The 23,171-nt window shown below is 39.7% G+C and overlaps 3 protein-coding genes across 3 annotated transcripts; 1 reads left to right on the top strand and 2 right to left on the bottom strand.

The window, feature by feature from the left end:
* Positions 1-1,132: 1,132 nt before the first annotated feature.
* On the bottom strand, positions 1,133-7,719 carry ppm1ka (protein phosphatase, Mg2+/Mn2+ dependent 1Ka). The gene is made up of 9 exons (XM_051067127.1): positions 7,565-7,719; positions 5,757-5,938; positions 5,438-5,606; positions 5,137-5,309; positions 4,948-5,048; positions 4,662-4,827; positions 3,538-3,682; positions 2,688-2,822; positions 1,133-2,258 (listed from the first exon to the last, which is right to left on the bottom strand). The coding sequence occupies exons 2-9, from the start codon at positions 5,867-5,869 to the stop codon at positions 2,127-2,129; spliced, it is 1,134 nt and encodes a 377-aa protein (XP_050923084.1). The 5' UTR covers positions 5,870-5,938; positions 7,565-7,719; the 3' UTR covers positions 1,133-2,126.
* A 696-nt stretch (positions 7,720-8,415) lies between these two features.
* Positions 8,416-14,241, bottom strand: LOC108886856 (uncharacterized). Its single transcript, XM_018681929.2, has 2 exons — positions 12,299-14,241; positions 8,416-11,598 (listed from the first exon to the last, which is right to left on the bottom strand). Exons 1-2 carry the CDS (start codon positions 14,205-14,207, stop codon positions 11,540-11,542), a joined length of 1,968 nt encoding a protein of 655 aa, XP_018537445.2. The 5' UTR covers positions 14,208-14,241; the 3' UTR covers positions 8,416-11,539.
* Positions 14,242-17,475: 3,234 nt separating this feature from the next.
* Positions 17,476-23,132, top strand: LOC108886843 (toll-like receptor 13; the record flags this gene model as incomplete). Its single annotated transcript, XM_018681910.2, has 4 exons — positions 17,476-17,595; positions 21,331-21,415; positions 21,604-21,721; positions 21,817-23,132. Coding segments are annotated over 4 exons (567 nt in total), but the record flags the coding sequence as incomplete, so codon positions are not given.
* Positions 23,133-23,171: the final 39 nt, after the last annotated feature.

A 23,171-nucleotide genomic window follows, 5' to 3' on the forward strand; every position in this document is an offset into this window, starting at 1 on the left:
TAATGGCGACACTACCAAATTCTACAGACCAACAAGTTTGTTATCATTTATGTTGGATGTAGCTCAAACATAGTTCTGGCACACCATCTAGTCTTAGCAACAGGTGCACAGGGCCACTCAAACATTACTTTTGCCTGATGAAGGTGTTCTGTTCAGACATTAAGCCACTTTTTCTGGGTATCAGAGTCCTGATGTATTTATTCAGTCCAGCCTTGCGGTAGGAAGGAAGTTCGGTTTTTGTCATTTTGTAGTGCTTTTAAATTTTAGGAACTAAGTTCAGACCACCTCCCCAATTAACTCCTTTACAATTATCAAGTTTTTGAGCATAGATACAGTTTTAGTCATGTCCCAATCCAAGCGCTTTAATGTTGCGTATCTGCTCATGCAGTCTGATCTGACATATTGCAACAGCTGTTGTCTACTAAATTTAGCCTAAAGATTTGTTAGAGCTTAGTGACTGTGTTTTACGATCCTCACCATAATTTGCATATGCAGTGAAATGCTCTCATTGTCAACTGAGGTGGACAGAACTCAGTGGAGTTTTGTAAAGAAAAGGCCTGATACCAATACTTGGGGGCATTTCAGGACATCTCTACTTAGACTATTTATCAAACAAAAACACAGCAACATGACAATGGATTAATTTGTCGCACAGTACTGTAAGGTCATCTCAGCTGAGTGTGTTAGGCCTGCAGTTAATGATTATTTTCATTATTCTACAGAAGATTTTTCCAATGAACAAATAAATTAATATACTGATAAATAAATAAATAAACATAGAAAAACTGAAAATATTTCTCTGAGCCGAAAGCTATGTCTTCAAATACCTTGTTTTGTTTGACTGAAAGTTCCAAAAAAAGAAAAAAACAAAATACCCCAACCCAAATATTCAATAACAGAAAAACATTTTTTCACTTTTTGCAGACTGAAATAATCAGTAATAGTTGCTTTTTTTTTTTTTTTCAATTACAAATTGTTACCAAACCACACTTGAGTCCCCAAGAACAAAGTGTATTTGCAAAGTCTGCATGTGTATTGTCAGACAGGCACCCAGGCCACATGACTAGAGACAACACCTTTTTAAAAAGTTGTCTCAGGTCTGCATAACAACATTTGTAGAAAAAAGACAAAGTTTCAGTTCAACATGTCAAACTTTATTCATCACTGTACTGGTAGATGTTTCAGTTTCTTGTTCAAAACACTTGAGCGAGCTAGTTCATAACTGACACAAGGGACAATCCAATTACAGAGTTCTAGATACTTTTCTTTTATCAAATTTTAAGTACATAAAATATAAAAATACTCTTTCTTTAACAGCTTTCGTTTTTGTGGTCTCACTCATCCAATATATTTATTTGTCCCTGCTTCTCTAAACACCATCTACAGAGAAGACCAAATTTTATGTCATTAAGAGTAAATTATGAAACTTAGTGATTACATTAATTATTTAGCTGGTAAAAAGAAATATAGCACTTTTTGTGTTTTAGCCAACCTGGCAGGTAAAAAACTGAAGCTTTGTAAGTAGTCAGAGGACAGAAAATTGGTAACATTACAAATTCAAGTATTGATCAAAATCATGATGTTCTTTCATTTAGTTGTTTTTTTTCATCACCCTTTCCCTGTTTTAAAAAGAGTCATTCACTCAGAGCTTGTTTTAAATGACATTTTACTTTTATCTAAAAATAAAAAGTATTTTTTATACAAATAATTTTGGTTTTATTTGAGTTTAATTAATGATACAGCTTGTTAGTGACAAAAACTGTTTAAATGTATAAGTAGGTTAATGAGAGGTTAAATTTACTTTTGAAAGTCACTTTTGAAAAAATACATGAGGGGTGGTAAAATGTTTGTCTAAATGCATATGATGCAAAAACCAGAAAAGCAACCAGAAAAGGCAACAAACCCCTCTGTATGTACAATATAATAAAAGTCACTCTACACTGATGACTAGTCAGCCATGAGCTAACACAGGAAAAATAATACGAAAGGCAGCACTACTGATGGGTGTCGTCAGGTGAATTCAGGGGAGTTTATGGATAATGTTGAGTTTGGGAAAAGATTGAAAATGTTTGTGTCCTTCAAGTCAAAGAGCACTGCGATGTGCTTTTTGTGTTTGTGTGTTTCATCTACGCCCATCTCCCACTCGAAACAAAATTTCTGCTCATACTGTAGACAATGGTGGAGCTCTGATGTTTCCCCCAAGCTCCCAACGGGACGATGATGATGGTGGAGTTGTCCTCCGAGCCATACTGCAGTGCCTTAAAAATACAGTGTTTATCATTAGATCATTAAATAGATTTGTCCATTTGATACTGAAATATGTCCTTTTATAAATGTTAAGTTGTACATTCACTAGAGGGCAGCTCAGCGTCTCAGGTTTCTGACAACAAACATGGTGATGGCAACTGCAGTCTCCTCCAAGCTATTTTGAAGTAACTCTTGTCTTTTTGTGCACGGTCAAAGTAATATCACCTCGCACAACTTCTCTTCAAAAAGTTATGCCATTTTTAAAACTTCATCATGTCCTGCTTGAACAATTGGCTATTGGATTTCCAGTGGTACTACTCTGATTCATCCATATCCATATTCAGAAAACGTGCATAAAGCACAAACCGAGAGTACGGGCAGAAGGCTCTGAACGTCAAGCATAATTGTACCTGAAGATGGATTCATGAGTCTCCATTTACCTGCTGAGCAATGATGTCTGCAGCCTCTGTGGGGTCTTGGCACTGGTTGACCATATCACAGATCTCCTGGTCGCTCAGCAGGAAATTGATGCCATCAGTGGTCAGAGCAAGGAAGGAGTCGTTGGCATGCTGGACCTGCAGAGACAAACAGGATCTCAGGTTTCCATCTAGCTGTCAGTTTTCTGTAGTTAACCCAATACAATATAAAAGTTAGGTGGTGATAATGATCTACACTTTTGTCCAGCATGAAACGTTTCAAGGACTACTGGATGTTTTACCATGAAAAATCGCTATTTTGGGGGAGTTCTTGTCCTACTTCAGAATAAGTACTCTCCCAGCATAGGAGGAACTTTGAGTGGCATGAGGGTACGGGGCTTGGTCAAAGACATGAGCTAACGCAGCATCAACAATGTAAAATATTAGTTTGTTATAGAAATGGTTGTTGTTGTATGTCGTGCAAACCAACCACTGGCCAGCTCACGACAATTCAGCGATCCTATTGATAGTGTGAATGCAAACATAAAAAACCCTCAATGGTCTTTAGTTCTTGGGGGAACTTCCCAGAACTATTGGGTCAGAAAACTCCTTCTGATTCAGGTAACAACATAACCTTTCTCTAGCACCACCCTACTTGTTTTGAGGATCTAAGAGTAGCTGTTGTTATTCTTCCATTTTTCAGTTTATTTAGTGATTTTGTTTTCTGGAGAGTAATGAACTTTACAGCCTCACCTGAAGACTTGTACAGTATATATTCATGAATCTATTGGACCACAGAGGGAAACCTGTGATCAGCCACTTCTTCCTGGCTGACTAAAGGCCAAAGGTCAGATGAAGCTGCACCGGGACTCACAGTTAGCCGTTGTGTGTCTGGCTCAGCGATGACACCGCTGGATTTCAGGTGGAAGTCTCCAATGCTACGAGTCATGGCGAGCCGTCCATTAACGTTAGCCTGACCCACGCTATTCCACGTCACAAAGCCACCAAACCTCTGTATCCTGTACGTAAAGACACACAGGATTAGCTATGGTCTGGTTATTCTTTGGTGTTCATCTACATACTAAAAGACTTGTCCTTCAAATGCAGAATGATCACAGGTTATTTCCTTGCTGTTGCTGGCTGTACCTTTAAGAAAAAAATCTGTGACAGTTAAGGACAGTTTGTTTCTTTAGGTCAGAGACTGATGTGATAACACATTTGGGTGATGTTCAGAGTTAAACATAGACTTGCTCTGCTGTTGCATAACACCAACTGCTTTAAGAAGAAGGGAAACCCAAACCGGTCCACCTTCAGCTCGACTGGATGAACCAGACCTCTCTACACAGGACTGTCCCTGAGCAAGGCACTGACTCGCTGCCAGCTGCAGGATGTTTGGCCACAGTCCAACATACTGTAGAGTCTATTTATATGCAACGACCTGACCAGCTGCTGGTGGGAAACCTGAACCCTGCTGCTCCACTGTTCACTCTGAACGAGATTTACCTTTAGACCTTGTGGTTTTTTTTTACCAAATCCCAACGATTTTCTCAGTATATCTGACAAAAATATCATTGCTTCCCATGCTGTCCTAAAAAAGTTGCATCTAAGATACAAATATAAAGTTTGCATTACTAGTTTCCAATGCTGCCCTTATTCTCCACTCAGAGGAGGAAGAACAAAAAGCTCTGAAGTAACATTAGTCTCATGAACAGAGCTTTAGTCATGTTTCTCGTAAGTGCTGAACAATGCTCTCAGTGTCAGTCTGTAGATTCTGAAGTTTTTGGCATCGTTTGACTTCCTTGTTGGATTTTCTAACAAACCTGTCTGTGAATGTATCACTGTTTGGCTGACTGTAACTGTTGTAAAAGTACTAGCAATACTCCTGGGTTGTCCTAGATCCAGTTGCAATAGGAAAAAGAAGTAATAGCATATCTATTTTTGGACATATTAGTAGTCCAGTGGCAGAGTAGTAGTGTAGTAGTGGCAGAAACACCATACCGGTGTCTTTCGTCCTTGCGGTCAGGTGTGTGGTCTTTGGTGAGTTTGTTGGCTCGTCCCTTCCTGCACAACATCGCCCGGCTGTCTCCAACACTGCCAACTACCAACTCAATACCGTCACGTAGCATAGCAACTGTCGCTGTGGTGCCGGCTGTCAGGAAGGAGGCTGAGGAAGAAGAAACGGATGAACACTTGATGAATATTTACGACTTTTTATCAATAGTGTGTACCTTCTTGCTTTTCCTACTTTTCCATTTACTTTTACTTGTACGTATGTGTGTCTCACCATTGTTGAAGTAGCTCAGGTGTGTGTGAAGAGCTTTGTCAGCATCTAAAAAGGCTTTCTTTAAAACTTTCTCCAGATCGTCCTCTTCCTCCAACGCACCTCTATACAAAAATATTTAATCACTGTATCAGTGTTTTATTAGAAACATTTATTAGATTAAAAAAAAAAACTGCACTTGAAAATGTAAACCTGATAAATTTTTCCATGAAGGTGTAGCAGTAGTCGGCAGCATGGGGTCCGCCGTGGCCATCGAATACTGCGAAGTACAGCAGGTTGTCATGGATACGGGCAAAACGGAGACGGTCCTCGTTCTGGTTCCTGAGGCCCAGAACAGATGCACTGCCGACACGAGACAGACTGACCTGACACAGTAAATTATACCAGTTTATTAGTTGGTTCTTTTATATGTTAGTTCACCCTGTCATGCAGTAATTCCTTGTCATCCATTCATTCATCACTCATCCATCCATCCACACCCCCGCCCAGTTACCTGCGGAATTGGTTTTCCATATCTGATACTGGAGGGCAGCAGTATCGGTTCCTCTATCCTGTTGTCCCAGATACCAAATGAGTCCCAGGTCACTGGCCGGCCACTGCCATCACTGTCGAAACGGACTGAGCTGCTGGCCTGTCGTACGCCCACCCGACAGCCCCCACCTGCAGGGCAATGATAACAAGGCTAGGTTAATGCGATGGACAACCCACTGTCACCAGCGCAACATTGGGTTGTCTGCTGTAGCAAGGTATGAAATTATATAAATCATGAGAGATGACTTTATCTGTATAATACCCATCATGTATTTAGATTTACCTGTGCAGAAGCTGTGGATGTTTCTGGTGATGATCGAACAGTGAGGAAGGATTGTCTGGTGATGGTGGCGCGACCACAACGCAGCAGATTCAGCAGCACTGTAGACGACATGGCTAACTGTCTTTAACAGCTGTGGAGATTTTAAACAGAGGAGGGAACACCTGGCAGGGCTGTAGGTTTCTGAAATTAAAGGGAAAGAATGAGATGCCCTTTAACCAGGGATGCAACTATTTTCATTACCCCAGAGCCAGAAGCCGTGTCTTCAAACTGCTTGTTTTGATCAACCAACAAACAAAATACCATAAAATAAGTAAGTCCTCAAATTTAAAAAGCGAATATTTACTATTTTCGCTTGATTAATGATAACTGATTGTTACTGTTACTAAGTAAGGTAAAATCAGCAGTACTTGAACATGAGTGAGCAGTATTGAGCAAGAATAGTGTAAGAATCTTCTTGTTGCTGTGTTCAAAGTCACCAGACTCTACTGAAAAAAACAGTAATTTTACAAAGCAGAACATGGTAGTTGCTAATTTACTGCTGCCTCAATCTGCTCTCTTACTAGCAGAAGAAGAGCAGTGAAAGAAAATAATCTAGAAGAGGAGAGAGGTCATCTGTTGGCAACAGTTTGAGGTTATAATATTTCATGCTGGTTGACATTAACAAGGATTCTTTTCCTCATTCTCTACCTTCCTTTCCTCTGCATTATATGTCCCTCCCCTGCTGTGTTTTAGAGATATCATCTATTCATTTCAAGAACAGATACACCAGGCAAAGCTCTACAAATACTGAGACTTCATTTGAAAAATAGAGTTTTTTTTGTCCTGAAGAGATTCTCGGCACCTTTCCCCCATTTCTCTATGACGCAGTCTTTCTTTTGTTGTGCCGTTCTTGTAAATAAGTTTGCAAGTGGCTTGCCAGATTAAATAAAGGTGAGTAGGCTGGTAAACATTTGCAATCAATACCAAAAACTCATTGATTGTTTCACCACCTGCTGGTATATCTTGTTTTAAACTCCCTCTCCAGCCCAGAGAGGTTTGACTTTGTTCAATTAGAGTGCAGGACCCCTCTCTTCTTGTTGTTGACAAAACAGAAGAATGCACATCCGTATTTGGGTGCACACATGAGTGGGTCAGGAGATTAACACACAGACACATACCACCATGCAAGTTCAAGGAGAACAACAAGCCATCGCTGTTCTTTTTTGTATATTTACCATCTAGTAACATTAGGTGGAGTGAAGCCACAAACAGGTGTTTTTCAGACCAAACCCATATATGTATATACACACACACAGACATATATTCTATTAAATTTTTTAAAAAGTACAAAAAATCAATAAAAAAAATACATTAAATGCATTTGAAAAAATGGTATATTTTGTAATTTATCAGGGGTTTTGGGGTTTGTTTTGCACATGGGATTTGTATAGATTAGCCCTTTCTGGCACATATTTTAAAATAGGAAATATTCCACTGAAACACACCACAAATTACCAGAAAGTAAACATGAGAAAAGTCTAAAAACATAAAAAACTCTATTTTAAAAAAAAAAAAAAAAAATCAGATTTCAGTAAAAATCTAAATAGATTTTGGAATAGCAAGCATCAAAGACACCAAAAGTACCAAAAACACTAAAGGAATATTGTAGACAGAAAAATAAACTATAGAAATATTATGAATATTCTATGGGAAAGACACAGATTATCAAAGATGACTTTTTATGGTAAGGATACTATCATTAATTTAAAAAACAATCACTGTTGGCTCACAAAGTTACAGAAAAGAGCTACATTTGTAAAAACTCGCCTTTTATTGGTAATTTTCCTGCCTGTTCTGTTACCGTGGCAACAGGTGTCCAGAGTTCCAGCAGCTGCCTCGAGCTGTCAGTCGCCTGGCGCGCTGTGGCTGTCGAGCTCGTGGGCTCAGCTGCAGGGCATTTAAACTGAGTCACAGCCGTCCAATCAGAGCCTGAGAACTGATGATGTCAGATGGCAGAGGGCGTGCCTGGTATTGGCACCTAGCCAGGTCTTGCGCGCGCGCTCTCTCTCGCCCCTCCCTTCTCTGCCCTCTCATTTACTCCAGTACTGTGCTTAAGTACAGTTTTGAAGTACTTGAGTATGTCCATTTTCTGCTACTTGAAATTTCTATGTGCCTACATTTCAGAGGTACATATTATACTTTTTACTCCACTATTTACCTGTTACCTGTCAGAAGGAGTGGTGCATAAAGTACTCTATTCGGTCAGAGTGATATTAGTATGTTATTGGACCACTGTTATTTATGTGTTTATATAAAATCAGTACTGAAATAGTTAGTAATGGTGGTGCACCAACATATGTATATATTATATTTTATATATAGTTAGTAAAGATACTAAAATCTTAGAGATAGATATCAATTTCTAACCTGATTTTTAATATTTAAAATCGTAATCTGAAAAGTAATCTAGTAAGTACAACTGTCAGATAATTGAAGAAAAAAACTAAGATGTAGTATAGTATAAATGGAAATATTCAATTACAGTACATGTACCTCAAACTTATATTTCTGTACAGTACTTAACTGTTTACCAATCACTTATTACAGACTCTGATTATTAATACAAAATATAATCAACCAGTTAATTGCTGTATTTTTTTTTACTGTTAATAAGTTACTTAGCTTTATAAATTAGTTTAATTGAGCCCAGTTGAAACATTAAAGTGATACATTGCAGCATTATAGTGTACAGAACAATTACTGTGATCCTCTAGCGCCCTCTACAGACCAACTGACAACACTGCACATTTGTTTTTTTGACATGTAACAGTGGAAAAGCACAGATGGAAATAAAATTACTGATGGCTGAATTCCATTTAGCTGTTAACATGGGATCAGTACACAAGACAGGTTCTGCACATAATTCTTAAAATTTGTAGTTTATATTCCCTAGAACTTTCATATGTTTACAGCGATGCAAGTGTGTAGCTACAGTTTTCAGTGTATCTGAAGAAGAGGCTGAATAAAACATGGCGGAGAGACTCTGTTGTTAACATGAGCGTAACTTTAATGTTCCTGAATAATTCAGAGAAACAATCCGGTGACTCCATCAACACGACTCTACTACAGGAAGAGGAGAAGTAGGAGTTATGAAAGATGAGTTGAAATGGATGAGGAGGTCACAGATGGAGGGATAACAGATAGAAAGTGATATGAGAACAGTGAGGAAATATTATGTGAAAAGGGGGAAGAAAGGAAAAGAATGAGAGGAGAAAATGGAGAGTGGGGTGAACTAAAAGTTAATGTGCTGTACTTGTTTTCTAACTAGGACATGTATTCCCACCAGGGCCTCAAGTATGACGACATGAAAAAAGAGAGATGGAGGGACGACAATTTTTTTTTTTTTTTAAGTTTGTGTTTCGCCCCCTATCAGTAGAATATTGGTACTGCAGTAACTAATGCCTACTGACAGAAGTGTAGTGACCTGGAAAGAGAGGAGGGGAAGGAAAGGAAAAATACTTTCCCTCTGATAAATTTGCAGAAACCAACTCACTGACTCACTCATGGCTTTTCTGGGTTCCCAAGCTCTTAAGTGCTTTGTGCTGCGTTTCATAACAAGGGAAGTGGATGAAATATTTACTGCCATTGAAGACTAGAGAGCTGCTGTCTTCTCCGTTCCACTTTAACAACCTGAAATACTACTGTCCCAATGACTGGAGGAAGGTATTACTGATTCCCACTTTGCTGAACCACCTCTGAAAGTGAAATAAAAGTGTATTAGTAATGGTACCATGAGTGGTAGTGGTATTTACTTTGGATAAAAGTGTACAGGCAGCAGCAGTGGAATGTAGCAGTAGTACTGTTGCCTTAGAATGTGAAGTATAATCACATACGTGCATTTAGTAGCTAATACAAAACAGTACTTTCACTTATAAATAACATCGATCAGTTAACAAACAAAGAACAGCTTCAGTCTTTAAAAAAGAAAATTAATCAAGTTTCCATTCTGTGAACACCCTGAGAAATACTGACTGATCATAATCTGTTTGTTAAAGGAATAAGCAAGTAAGCATTTTAGAAGATTGGTTAGCCTAGCTTAGCATAAAGACTGTCTTTAATTGTACAGAAACAAATGTAAAAACAGTTTCCCTCACCTCCCAGTCCTTATGCTAACCGTAAACATGACTGCAGCTCCATGCTTAAGTAGTAGTAGTACAGACCTAGCCATCAGACTCTTGAAAAGAAAACAAATTGGCATAGTTTAGAAAATGTGGAACAGTTTGTTTACATATATGTATCCAGAAATTATTTCTCAAACAAAAAAAACCCTTTAAACATCTGACAAAGATGCTGAAAACATACATAAGACAAAGACATAATGTGTGAACAAACTGATTCCTAACTGCACAGGGGAAATATGAGGAGGTAAGTGCAGTGAGATGTATCTTGTGTGCATACAGTGTCAACATCTCCTTTATGAACGTGTGTTTTAAAATCAGCATTAACTAAAATTTTAGCTTTCTGGACTCAGTCTGCCACAGCAGGCGCCTTCCTGCAGCATCCCAGAATCCCTCCTCTCCTCTTCTTTCTTTTCTTCATCTTGTATCCTCTGAGGCTGCTGTCAGAGCAGATGGACTTCCTCAGAGTACTGATGTGTTTCTCCTGTTCCCGAATCTTAGACTCCAGGTGGGATTGGATCGCTGTGCCCAGGGACTCCAGGTCTACTGAAGCACCATACACCTCCCACGTCATCCCCTGCTCATCCCACACCACCTCCTGTGGCTTCACCGTTTCTTCCTTTTCCTTTTTATCCAGGTCCTCTTCCTCCTCTTTCTGCTCTCTTGCTCCTTTGTTATCCCCTTTCTCCACCTCTTCCTCCTCATCCTCCCAGATACTCTCAGCACTAACGTCTCCTTCCATGGTTTTGGAGTTGTAGCTCTGATATGAGGCTAGGACTCTGCTGGAAGCTGTACGTACGGAGACAGGCAGGGAGGGAGCTAGCCTTGTCAGTCACAACAGAGGGAAGCACTGATTGGCTGCGCAGCTCGATGTCGATCTTGCAGACATGCTGAAATGGCGGCTGCTCAGCAGGGACTGCCGGTGAGGTCAAACTACCTGACTGACAGCTAGAGGAGAAAATCAGGGAGGAGGTGGGAGCTTCCCTGTGGAGCCTTGGGCTGGTGGAAACTGAGCTTTCGACCACCTCCACCTCCACCTGGATGCCCACTTCTCTCCACTCCCCTCCCCGTGAAGGGAGCCTCTCATTAGGGTCGGTCATGGTAGCGGTCTCCCTGACTTTCTTGGAGCTCGCTGGAATGAGAGGAAGGAGGAGGAAGAGGACAGAGGGTCGAGAAAGAACTCCCCAAATCGTCTTTCTGTCTCCCCATTTCCTGCTTCTTCTTCTCTTTCTTACTCTCTACTCCCATTGCCCTTGACGATGGGATGTTGCAACCAGCGGTGATGGTATTTGTGTCTCCCAGGTGACCCAGTTTGCTCGATGGGGTACCTGATATCCCTCTGGTGTCTTCTGGCGACCAACCCGCATTGTCAGTCACACCTACCCCTCTCACATCCCCCTGGGACACCACCGGTCCTCCTACAGCTGTCACTTTGGTTTCCGGCAGGTTCAAATGTTCTTCCTTGACGGCAGCACCCGTTTTTGCCGGCGTCTTGATGGAGTCAAAGGTGAGACCTCGAGTCAGACCAGTATTATGGGATGTGCTCCTGGGATTCGTTTCCACAGCAGCAGATACTGCAGGCTGTAAGGTGGATGGTCCCCTTGTCGTCAAGGCAACAGTGGTTCTAGTTTTGGGGCTGGAGGTGGCCAGAGGAGCCAGCAGGCCCTGAATTCACATTATGACCTGGAAGCAAAAACAAATGAAACAAATGATAGAATACATATGACTGGCAAGCAAAGGGCTCAACCTATTGTGCTGTTCTACATTTTAGTTTTTCTTTTCTGTAATACTGTCAGTAATACTCGATGTCTCTAAATGTTGAAAGTCTGTCTTAGTCTAACAAATACAATATATGTAATAATATTTAATTGGTTTGGAGTGTTTTGCATCATTTGCATTCAAGTCACAGAAATAAATAACTTTTTATAAGAAAACCAGTTGCAAGTTGCAAGTTGAATGTTACAATTAACAACAAGTACATCTGAAAAAGGATTCTCTACAACAGTATTGAGTCATTTTTTTTGTTAATCTTTCCGACATTTATTGCATTGGGCCTGAAAGTTAATTTTTGACTTTGCAAACAGTAACTTGACAAAATAATCTTTAGTTATCACTTACTAGGTTTTTTTGGGAGATTAATCCACAGATTGAAGTGTTCTTAGTTTTTTCATAGTTCGGTCTCATGATGAGTAAATACTACTCACTGAAGAAAACCATGAAATGTGGTTTAAAGCTCTAGAAAAAACAAGTAAGTGGACCTTGAGTTAAGATTATTTTGTCAGTTTTTTTCACCTTCTTGTTGGAATGTTACCCAAGTCGTTAATTAACTGAGAATCGGCTGATCTCAGTTTTGAAAAGTGCTAAAAGGTGTGAAGATAATTACTTGGAGCAGAACCAGGACTCCTCTGGACCTCCCTGCTCGGCCCAAGTAGACTAGCCCCAGGACTTCTACCAGGACCAGACACAGGACTCCTACTTGCTGAGCCAGGTATAGGAGAGAGCATCACAGACGAAGACAAATCTGCCAGAGCTGACTTTGAACTAGATCGAATTGGTCCAGGCTTGGAAGACTCTGATCCAACTTTTGAATCTGGACCGGGCTTAGCACCAGACACTGCTTTGAGGCTGTCATCTTTGCATCCAGACAGACCAGTTCTAGAGGAAGATGGGGAAATAGATCCAGCAAGGTCTATTTTAGAGCCAGAGGCCATCAGAGAAGTTTTTGAAGTTGGACCAGGTTTAGAACTGGAAAGGGTATCAGAACCAGAGATGAGATTCAACTCAGAGCCAGATTTAAAACTTGGACTGTTTTTAAGATTGAAACTGGCTTTAGAGTCTGAAGGAGTCTTAGTTTTAGGATCTGGGTCTTCTTTTGACCCCATGCCAGGTTTTGAACCTACAAATGTCTTAGAATCAGGGATTTTAGATCCAGAATTTGTTTTGCTTTCAGTAACAGTCTTAGAATCAAGGCTATCTCTGGAACCCATCCTCGACTTAGAGTTAGGACTGGCTTTGGAATTGGACCCAGTTTTAGAGTCTAAACTGTCCTTTGATCCCAAACTGGTTTTGGAGGCAGAACCACTTTTAGAATCCAGACTATCTCTGGACCCCATTGTGGATTTAGTATCATGACTGGCTTTGGAATCTCTGCCAGTTTTAGAATCCAAACTGTCCTTGGTCACCGTTGTGGCATTAGAATTTGAACTGGATTTGGAGTTAGTTTTGGATCCAGACCCAGCACTAGAGTCTTTACAATCAGGATTCTCCTTGGACCCTGACGTGCTACTGGTTTTGGTCCCAGTAGCTTTTCTCTGAGTAGATGGTTTGGGACTTAGAGAATTAATTTGAAGGGTCTTAGTGCTAAGCAGTGCTGACTCTGCCCTCTGATCTTGTGAACTGTGAGTCCTTGAGTCTTGGCTAGCTTGTTCACTTGACTTGGTGGTAATGCTTGCTGGGTCTGGTTTTTGTGCTCTGGCTGTCATTGTTGGGGTTCGATTAGCCATTTTTGGACTGATAGTGTTTGAATCTCCTTTCTGACTGTGGACTTTCGGGCTTACAGGAAGGTGTAGCGTTTTTGGTGACTGTGTGTCGGGGCTAATGTCTTTTCCACCATCTTCTTTCTTGGTTTGCATTTTTAGGCTCACTGTTATTTTGCTTGTAGTCTTTGTTGTCATTTCAGTTGTCAGTGCAACATGTGGTCTAGGGCTTGAGTTGCTTGCAGATTCCACCCCCAGCGCTTGTGTTCTGGCTTGTGTTTTGGCAGCACTCATCATTTGATCCATCCGGTGTGGTTTTGGACTTGTCGCCATGTTGCTGTGTGGGTGCGTCTTGGGGCTGAGTGTTGGGGTATGTTTGGGATTCGGCAATTTCAGCCTTTGATCACTCCTGCTGTTCACCGACGTCTCAGCTGTTTGAGAGCGACACAAAGCTGGAATTTTGCTTTTTTGCTGCGCTGAATCATCGGTCTCCCCTGGTGATATCACAGTAGTTGTTGAGGTACTTGCCGATTTGCCGGTTTCTGTTGTAACTGCTCCTTTGGCTCCAGGTTTCCCACTTCCTTTATTCCCATCTGCCTTTTTGTTGCCTCCATGCAGCTTCATGGTCTCTGTGACTGGGCGGGGGTTGCTTGGCGAACTCAGATTGAGGTTGAGGTTGAAGTTAGGCTCCGCCCCCCAGTTTGCATTTGAATCTGTGTTGCTGAGGGCATCTACAAACCCTGCCTCCCCTGAAATCGGGCATTCTGATTGGATGACATCCCTCTTATGTTTATGAATATTTGTAGAGGTTTGCATGATAATAGTTAATGTCTGTCCAATAGAAATCTGGGAACAGGTGGAATTTTGTTTGTAGAATTTAGAAATCAAAGGTCAGCACCTGATTGAACACATGGAGAAACAAATGAAATATAAGGTTACAAGATAATATCAAATAGTAGAAGATGACACAAGATAAGGCTTTAACAATCCGCAGGCAGAAATTAGATATTATAGCACAAGAAACAGGCCATGCACAGTAGGTAGAAAAGGTTAGAGTAACAAAAAGTAGATAAAATGGGAAAATTACTCTGAAATTAAATTTGGTATATTCCAAGATGCCATCCTGTATTATTATGAAAGAAAAGATGTGCATCCTTGAACATATGTCCTCTGGCTGTTAAATTTCTACTCTGTTATTTTGGCAATTCTGTCCTTTCCAGCAGCTATTTCCTGTCAAACAGACAAATCCTCTTGGGATTCTGTTTCGCCCTTGTTTGCTTTTCCCCTGCTGTGACCGACGCATCCACAGTCATGACTAGATTTGTAAAATGTCAGTAAAGTAATACAAGTGTTTCCTAAGTGGATGTCACACAATTATAACTAAACTGATGTCTATCTGTCTACCTATCTATCTATATACTGAAATACAATGATGACACAGCTGAAAATGCAGCTGTTAATCACCATTAACGCACTACATCACAAAAGAAATATCATAGTCATGTTTTAGTGATTTCCTAAGAGATGAAATACCATTAAGCATACCACATTGTAAGTCTCCTAAATGAATATTATAGGATTAATGTAAAAATAAAAATCTGATAGAATAACAAATAACAGTAACTTCATTTCCCATCAATCCGACAAATAAGGACTAAGTCATTGTAATCCTACTACTGGGTATCACAGACAAGTCACCACAGGAATCTTATAGGCATCTGTAAGTCATTACATTTCATTCATTCTCCCTCTCCCTCTACATACCTATTCATAGACCACAGACACCAGAATCGGCCGACAGAGAGAGGCATGAAAATCCCATCTTGCTGTCTGACGACTGTCTGCTGAGGAGCAGAGGAAAGATTCAGCTGCTCCCTCGTTTGTTCCCCCTTGTTGCTCCACCAGAGGAGGCATTTATGAATAAATAAAAGGTGGAGCGAGAGGGAGGAGAGAGTGGGACTGAGATCAGCACTCATCATCATCACATTGGTTTTTCCTCCACTTCCTCCCCTTCTTAGTTTGTCGTCCTTATTGTTATGCCTTTCTCTTCAGTTATTCTGCATTTGTTTTCCTCTTTTGTCTTTGTCAAACCTTTGCCTTCATATTTTCATTCTCCTACTCCCTCTTTTTTCAAATCTCTTTCTCTTCCCTACCCTTCTTTTTGCTGTTTAGGGGGCGTTCATGTCCATGACATGTTAATGTTTAGTAGGTAAAAATTTTAACTTTGCATGTCAGTATAATAATCATATTGATAATTAGTACTAAACACAAGCTACGGTTGAGGATGACAGGAATGTAATAAGTTCGGCAGGTATTTAGTCATAAACCAAAGACAAAACCTTTTGGCACAAAGTGAAGCGTTCTATCCATTAGTTAAGACATGTCACTCGTTTACACAAATGTGAAATTCAAATGGTGGGTCAGGTCAGGGGATCACCAAAAACATTGTGATAATTATTACACTTTATCAGTCCATCCAATAATTAATTATTTGGTCAGGATATTTCAGATTGGACAAAAGTGATGGAACGACAGACACTGTTGTCCCCAGAAAAAAAGTATTCTAGACATCTAAATTATCATGAGAAAACTTAACTACAACTTTTATTTCTTATATAACTGATTAATATGCATTGCACCTCCTCTGTTTCTGTTCCCACAAAAACTGAAATTAGAGACACACAACCCTTCCCCTTTTCACCTCATGACTCCTTTCACTCTAGTGTCTCGTTCCAGTTCTAAAGTGTTGGCCAGAAGTCGAATGCCTAAATTTGGAGTCCTTTTCTGTCATCAAACTCATAAGAAGAGGAAAAGGGAGCAGTGGAAGACGCTGGTAAGTTCATATGAACAAAAGTAAACATCATTAAGAACCATAACTGGAAAAATACTGGTAGTACTTGGATAAAACAATGCTGCGTGTCAGGGCTGTCAGGTTGGCTGCTAAACTAAATTAACTTTTACACTGATATCTAATATTTCCATGTCATTAACATGTTTGTTTAGATCCTCATAAATTGAAAATAGAAGTTTAAACAGGACTTGAACTAGGAAAATTATTGTTTTTATTTTATTATGTCATGTCAAGAGGCACACAGACAAACTAACCAATTAAGGCAGCTCCTGTGTTCTGCTCAGTAACATTACTGTTTTTGTCAGCGGAACTGGTAGTGATGTATAACGATGTTTCTGGATAAACAAAAAGGATCTTACTCTTTAATAAAAGGGTCTATCTCTGTAGTAATGTCACATCACGAGTACTTGACATATGACCATAGCTGATAAAGTAGCAAGGCAGGCAAGGGGGTCTTTCTTGACACTGTCTCCAAAATAATATAAATAAAATAAAATAATATACAAATAACTGCCATAAGTGTGAAGGTCAACTCCATTGTATGGGCTTGGGATCTTGCGTTTGGCACGCTTTTCTACACTGGATTGTATAGATGTCATAATCATCAAGACAGGGAGTCAAATGTTTGAGACTAATGACTTCACAACTTTCCAGTGTTGTAAAATCCTGTAGTAGCTTTTAAGACTTAAAGCTCATGGGTATAAGGCACGCAATAGCTACTGGATCCCATTTCATCATGTTTTAGCATTTTGATGTTTAGCCAGGCAAAAATTTAGCTTAGCATGTCAGTATGATAACATTTGATAATTAGCATTAAACACAAGCTATTGAGGAAAACAGGAATGTAAGTTCAGTAGTTACTTGGTCATAAAGGTATTGGACAAATTAAAATATTGTGCTGACAATGGTGCAACATGAAGAGTTAGCTAAGACATGTCACTTATTACCACATGTGAAATTCATGTGAACAAATGGAAAGTTGGATCACAAAATCATTGACATTATTTAAAACATGAATAAATGAATGAATAATTATCATTTGGTCAGATTTTTCATCTTGACATAAGTGTGCGTGACAGACACTGCATCTGATTGATATGCTTCAATCAGAGGATCACGTTACTTTTAACTTTTGTAACCTTTTTCCTCCATGACTAATGTTTGCACTTCCGTTTCTGTTGGAGACACGGTGCTCTTCCCCTTTTCATCCCATACCCCTTTCATTCTTGATGTCAAATACCAGTCTTATGTGTTCACCAAGTTAATCAGAAGCCAAATTTTGCCTTAATTTTGAGTTCTCTTCTGTCATCAAACTCATATAACCTGATTAAGAAAAAGCAGTGGAAAAAGCTGGTAAGTTTATCTGAACAAAATCAAATATCATTTAGAATCATAACTGGAAATGTATTGGTAGTACTGTCAGGTTGGCTACTAAAGTAAATTAACTTTTAACTTGTTACCTAATATTTCCATTTCACTAACATTTAACTTGTTTCTTGAATATTTTCTTAAATCCAAATGTTAGGATTGAATTCATCCGCCCAAAAAGTTTGGAAATGACTTTGGACTTTAAGGACGTATTAGAGAACTAAAGGTATGCATAGCTTTTCAGGAAAGAGAGCAATGTTTGAATAAGTTTTCAAATCTTCTTCTCTTCTGTAAAATCAACAATACAGCAAGATAAACATAAACAATGACAATACAGCAAGATATAATCTTGCTGTATTGTCATTGTTGGGAGAGGTTCCACATTTGTTATTTTGGTTAAACATACTAAAATACCATGTATTGTTTTTTTTATTATCATAATCATTTAAAAATAATTTAAGAAAAATATTTATCTGTGAAATAACAAGTATGTAGTCAAATAAATGTGGTGGAGTAAAAAGTACAATATTTCTCTCAGGAATGTAGCAGAGTATAAATATTAAATCGATTTGGAAATACATGCACAGCACATGCATAAATGTACTTAGGCAATCTTGTGAATTGACATGAGAAAATCAGATGAAAATAATTATTGATTATTGAAATTATGGATTGATTGATTGATTGCATAGATTTATTTGTATCTTTGCCTGTTTTTTTGTTTTTTGTTTTTTCATATACTTACCCTCTGGGAACACTATGATTTTGACTTGTCAAGTGGAAAACTTTGGGCATCACAAAAGTTATTAGATACCATCTTCTGAAAACCATGAATTTAGTTCCAATCCATTAGATAAATCTTGAGATATTTCACAGGATCAATGAAAACTTTGGCAGGGGCTCACCAATCAGGGTACATCCTCAGGACAACATAGAAATCCCAGATTTTGTGGCAATCCACCTAGCCATCAAGACATTTCACTAAAAGCCAAAAATGACAATCTGCTGGTAGTTCTAGATGTAAAGGCAGAGGATGAACAAAAGTAATGAAGATCCATCACCTTGGTGTCATGAATGTCTGTGCAAAATTCATGGAAATAAATGCAATAGTTATTGGGATATTTCAGTTTGAGTCAAAATGGTGGACTGACATTGATATTCCTAGAGCCCTGTCGCTAACATGGATAAAATGTAATGCAGAGTAACACTTAATGTCTTTCTTTCTTCTTTTAGCCTCCTCAGATGTGCAATACTCAACAGAAGCATTTTCCATCTATAAGTTATTCAAAAACAGAACAAGTACTACTTCCCAAAAGTCATCATGCACACTATAGGAAGTTGGCCTCTGCTGCTTCTTTCACTTCTGTCTCTCCTGCTTCATCCTCACCCCTTACTGACTTTCTCACTGAAAAACTGCTACGATTGCCTATTCTGAAAATACAAATGATGTGTTTGTTAGGTGCAATGATCGTAATCTCCTTGCTATTCCAGATGACATTCCCAAAAATTCTGCAACTTTAGATCTCTCCTCAAATCACATCCTGGAGATCACCAGGACAGATTTAAGAGGTTTATCAAAGCTCCAAACTCTACAAGTTGAATCTAATTTGATTTCACACATTGATGATGGAGCTTTTACAGACCTGACTGAGTTAAAGGATCTCAGGATGAATGAAAATGAACTCACAAGCCTCACAGACAACATGTTTCAGGGACTGTCAAAATTAGTAACACTATCTCTGCATCGCAACAATATCTCATATATCTCTCCTGTGGCCTTTCAGTCCCTGGTCAACATAGAGACAGTGATCCTGGGCTATAACCAACTACATCAAATTACAGATCTTGCTCCAGTTTTAAAACAACCAACTTTACAGTTTTTGGTGATTGGGAGTAACAAGTTCACTACTTTTCAATCAGGACGACCTGCCTGTTAATGTCTCAAACCTCAGGGAACTGGAGCTATGTGATAATCCACTCAGAAAGTTCAGTATTACAAAAGATGTCTTTCCTTATTTGCAGTCTCTTGACCTTCACGACTGCAGCAGCGACATTGAGTGGGATGTATCAAACAAGACCTTTCTGAGGAGTCTAACCGGTTTGTTCCTTGATGGAACTAATGTTAGCTTTGAATCTTACAGAGCAATGCTTCAGACCACTGAGTCATTACAAATACTTGGGCTGTCATTCATGGGGAAACTGATAGATGAAGGCCTCATAGATGTCGCCTGCCAAGTTCCTTCTCTAAGAACTCTTGATGCAAGTGATAACGAATTTGGCACTATAGATGATAACCTGCTGCGGTCTTGTTCTCAGCTCACTGAGCTCAATTTATCTTTTAATAATTTGTTTGAGCTGTCTGAGCATTCACTCAGATCAATAACACAGCTCAGGAATCTGTATTTGCATGGGAACAGACTGTCTAAACTGCCTCTTGCGATCCGAGGACTGTCCACCCTGGAAATCCTAGATCTGCACTTCAACATCATAAGTGAACTTGACTGCCTCAACTTCCATGGTTTGACCAGGTTAACAAACCTTAATCTCAACAACAATCGAATTTCAAGACTTCAAAGGTGTGTTTTTCAAGATTTGAATGATTTAAAAGTCCTAAATATTGGACAAAATTCCCTTTTTACTTTTGACAACGCTTTCAATCTTAATTTGTGGAATCTAGAATCTTTGAATTTGCACAATAATGGTAATTTAAATCTCCAGCAGGGAGACTTTAGTAATCTCTCTTCCCTCTCTTATTTGGATTTAGAGTCAGACAGGTTTCATTGGATTTATGATGGGGCTTTTCAGGGACTTGATAATCTCCAGACTCTTATTCTGTCAACTTGGAAATACGAAAAAGAGCTTTTCAGAGGACTGCCACTCTTAGAAACTCTAACACTATATCTTAACTTTAACACTCTCAAGAAGAGGTCTCAACAAAATGGAGAACCACCTTTTTCAAATTTACCCAACTTGAAGAAGCTTGAACTCAGAAATGACAACGGACTTCATGATGTTATCTTACCAGATCTGCTTAGGGGTCTGAAATATTTAGAGTACTTAATTACTGACAATTTCTTCAGGAAGACAGTTCACCCAGACACATTTAAATACACTCCCCAACTGAAAAGTCTTCAGATAACCCACAGTCATCTGTCATATTTAGACCCTGAACTATTCTGGCCAATCCCAAACTTGCAGGAACTCGATCTCTCCAACAATATGTTCCCATCTTTAGATTTTCTGGCTCAGGCCAACCTTATGGCACTCAGCTCTTTGAAACTCACTGAGAATCAGTTATCGATCATCAACGGGACGGTCTTCCAGTCCCTCCCTGCCTTGACATATCTGGATCTGAATGATAACCCTTTAACATGTGCATGTTCCAATGCTGGCCTTAACCAATGGGTGCTCACCAACAATCAGACACAGGTTGTTGATGGCTACCAGTATACCTGTGCCTTTCCTGTGAGCCAACAGGGAAACAGGTTCCTGGACTTCGACATCCACTCCTGTTGGGTGGATGCAAACTTCCTCTGCTTCATTTCCAGCACTTCTCTGGTTGTGCTTACTCTCCTTACATCCTTCATCTACCACTTCCTGAGGTGGCACCTAGCCTATGCTTACTACCTCTTCCTGGCCTTCCTGTATGATAAAAAGACGAGGAAAAAGGGCACTCCTGACCACTATGATGCATTTGTTTCCTACAATGTTCATGATGAGGCCTGGGTCTACAGAGAGCTGCTTCCAGTCCTGGAGGGACAGCAGGGCTGGAGACTTTGTCTGCACCACAGAGACTTTGAACCAGGTACAAACACTTTCTATTAAACTTGTGTTGTCAATCTTAATCTTTCTCAATGTGTCATGTTGTAGCAACAAGACTTCTGTTGCTCCAACCACATAAGCCTCACTTGCTTCTTGCTTCCTCTTTCACTCCTTAGTCAGCTATTTTAAAACTATGACTTGCTTCACTGAAAGGTGCTGTTGTTTCTACAGGTAAGCCCATCGTCGAAAACATCACAGAGGCCATTTACGGCAGCAGGAAGACCATCTGTGTGATCAGCCAGAACTACCTGCAGAGTGAGTGGTGCTCCAGGGAGATCCAGATGGCCAGGTGGGGGCGCCGCCTTTCTGTCTTTACTCTTAATGTGTTTTCATCATTGTTTCCCAAAGTGATTCAAGCATCCACCCTGTGTGTTTTGTTTGCAGCTTCCGTCTGTTTGATGAGCACAAGGATGTGTTGATCCTGCTGTTTCTGGAGGACATCCCGGCCCAGCAGCTGTCTCCATACTACCACATGAGGAGTCTGGTGAAGAAACGCACCTATCTGAGCTGGCCAAAGGCCGGACAACATACTGGAGTGTTCTGGATGAAGATAAGTCAAGCTCTGGAGACTGCTGAAAGTCCCACTGAGCACACACACCTCCTCACTGGAAACCCACACTTCATGTAGACTGGTTTTATTTAGTGGTCTCTGAAGTTACCTTCAGAACCAGAAATGAGAGAGGAAAAAACTGTAAATCACTTCTTGATTTTGAAATCCAGAAATAACAAATTAAAATGTATTTTTCCTTAGATTCTCATAACTGTAAATAGCACTTTAAGAGATAGTTTAGTTTTACATTTATACATTTATTCAGTATGACTGTTACTGTCCACTCTAATGTTTTAATGGAATGTGTGTGTCTTTATTGTTACATATGTGCTGAACTGTAACACACTGTGTTTTTTCTGAATGACCTTTAGTCTCATCTTCACAACAGCACACTGGTGGTTACTTGGAAACTAGAGCTGTCTGTCACTGCCACCTGAGGGTTGTTTGTGTGTGAGACAAAGACTGAGATGGTACTTTTACTTGCTGACGTTCCCTGTACAAATATAGAAAAACTGAAATTACAAGACTAGTACGCAGTTTTAAGTGTGAAACCCTGAGGTGGGTTAGCTTTTCATTATTTACAGCTGTGTAGTCACCAATGTGCACTTAGTGCCAAGCTTTTATCCACAGGAATCAAAGACTTGGTTTGGGACATTACCTTGTGGAAAATCCTAAGCTTGAGCCTTAGAAATAGATATATCTTTTCTCAGCTTAGAGGCATGATGTACTACTAAAGCAACGTTATGCAAATATTTTACCTTAAAATAACAGCCTCGGAATAATTTTGATGGTGCAATGACTCATAACAGCGAGAGTGGTGCATCTTTATGTCTCAGTCTTTGCCCCAAATGCCTGTTTTTGCTCTTGTGAGCTTATGTGAAGTGTGTAACCCACTACGTCACAGAGGGATCAGCTCTGTATTTTTTTTTCCCATTTATCAACCCCTTCGATTGACCTCTCAGCACCCACCTGGGTTGCTGGCAGAGTTAGGGTTAGGGGAAAAGGAGCTGGGGTTGAGTGTATGGATGAGCACAATTAATTGATAATCGATTACTGATTTGCCAATAATGTGGAATTCAGTCTATATGTTGATATCAATGAGGTTGTCTAGTGTGTGAAGGTGCCATTAAAATTTAACAGAGAAAACCGAGCTGCCTTTGAGCTGTCAGAAATTGAAGGTAATCAGTTT

Source organism: Lates calcarifer, unplaced genomic scaffold (genome assembly GCF_001640805.2).
Source record: "Lates calcarifer isolate ASB-BC8 unplaced genomic scaffold, TLL_Latcal_v3 _unitig_1152_quiver_589, whole genome shotgun sequence".
NCBI lineage: Eukaryota > Metazoa > Chordata > Actinopteri > Centropomidae > Lates > Lates calcarifer.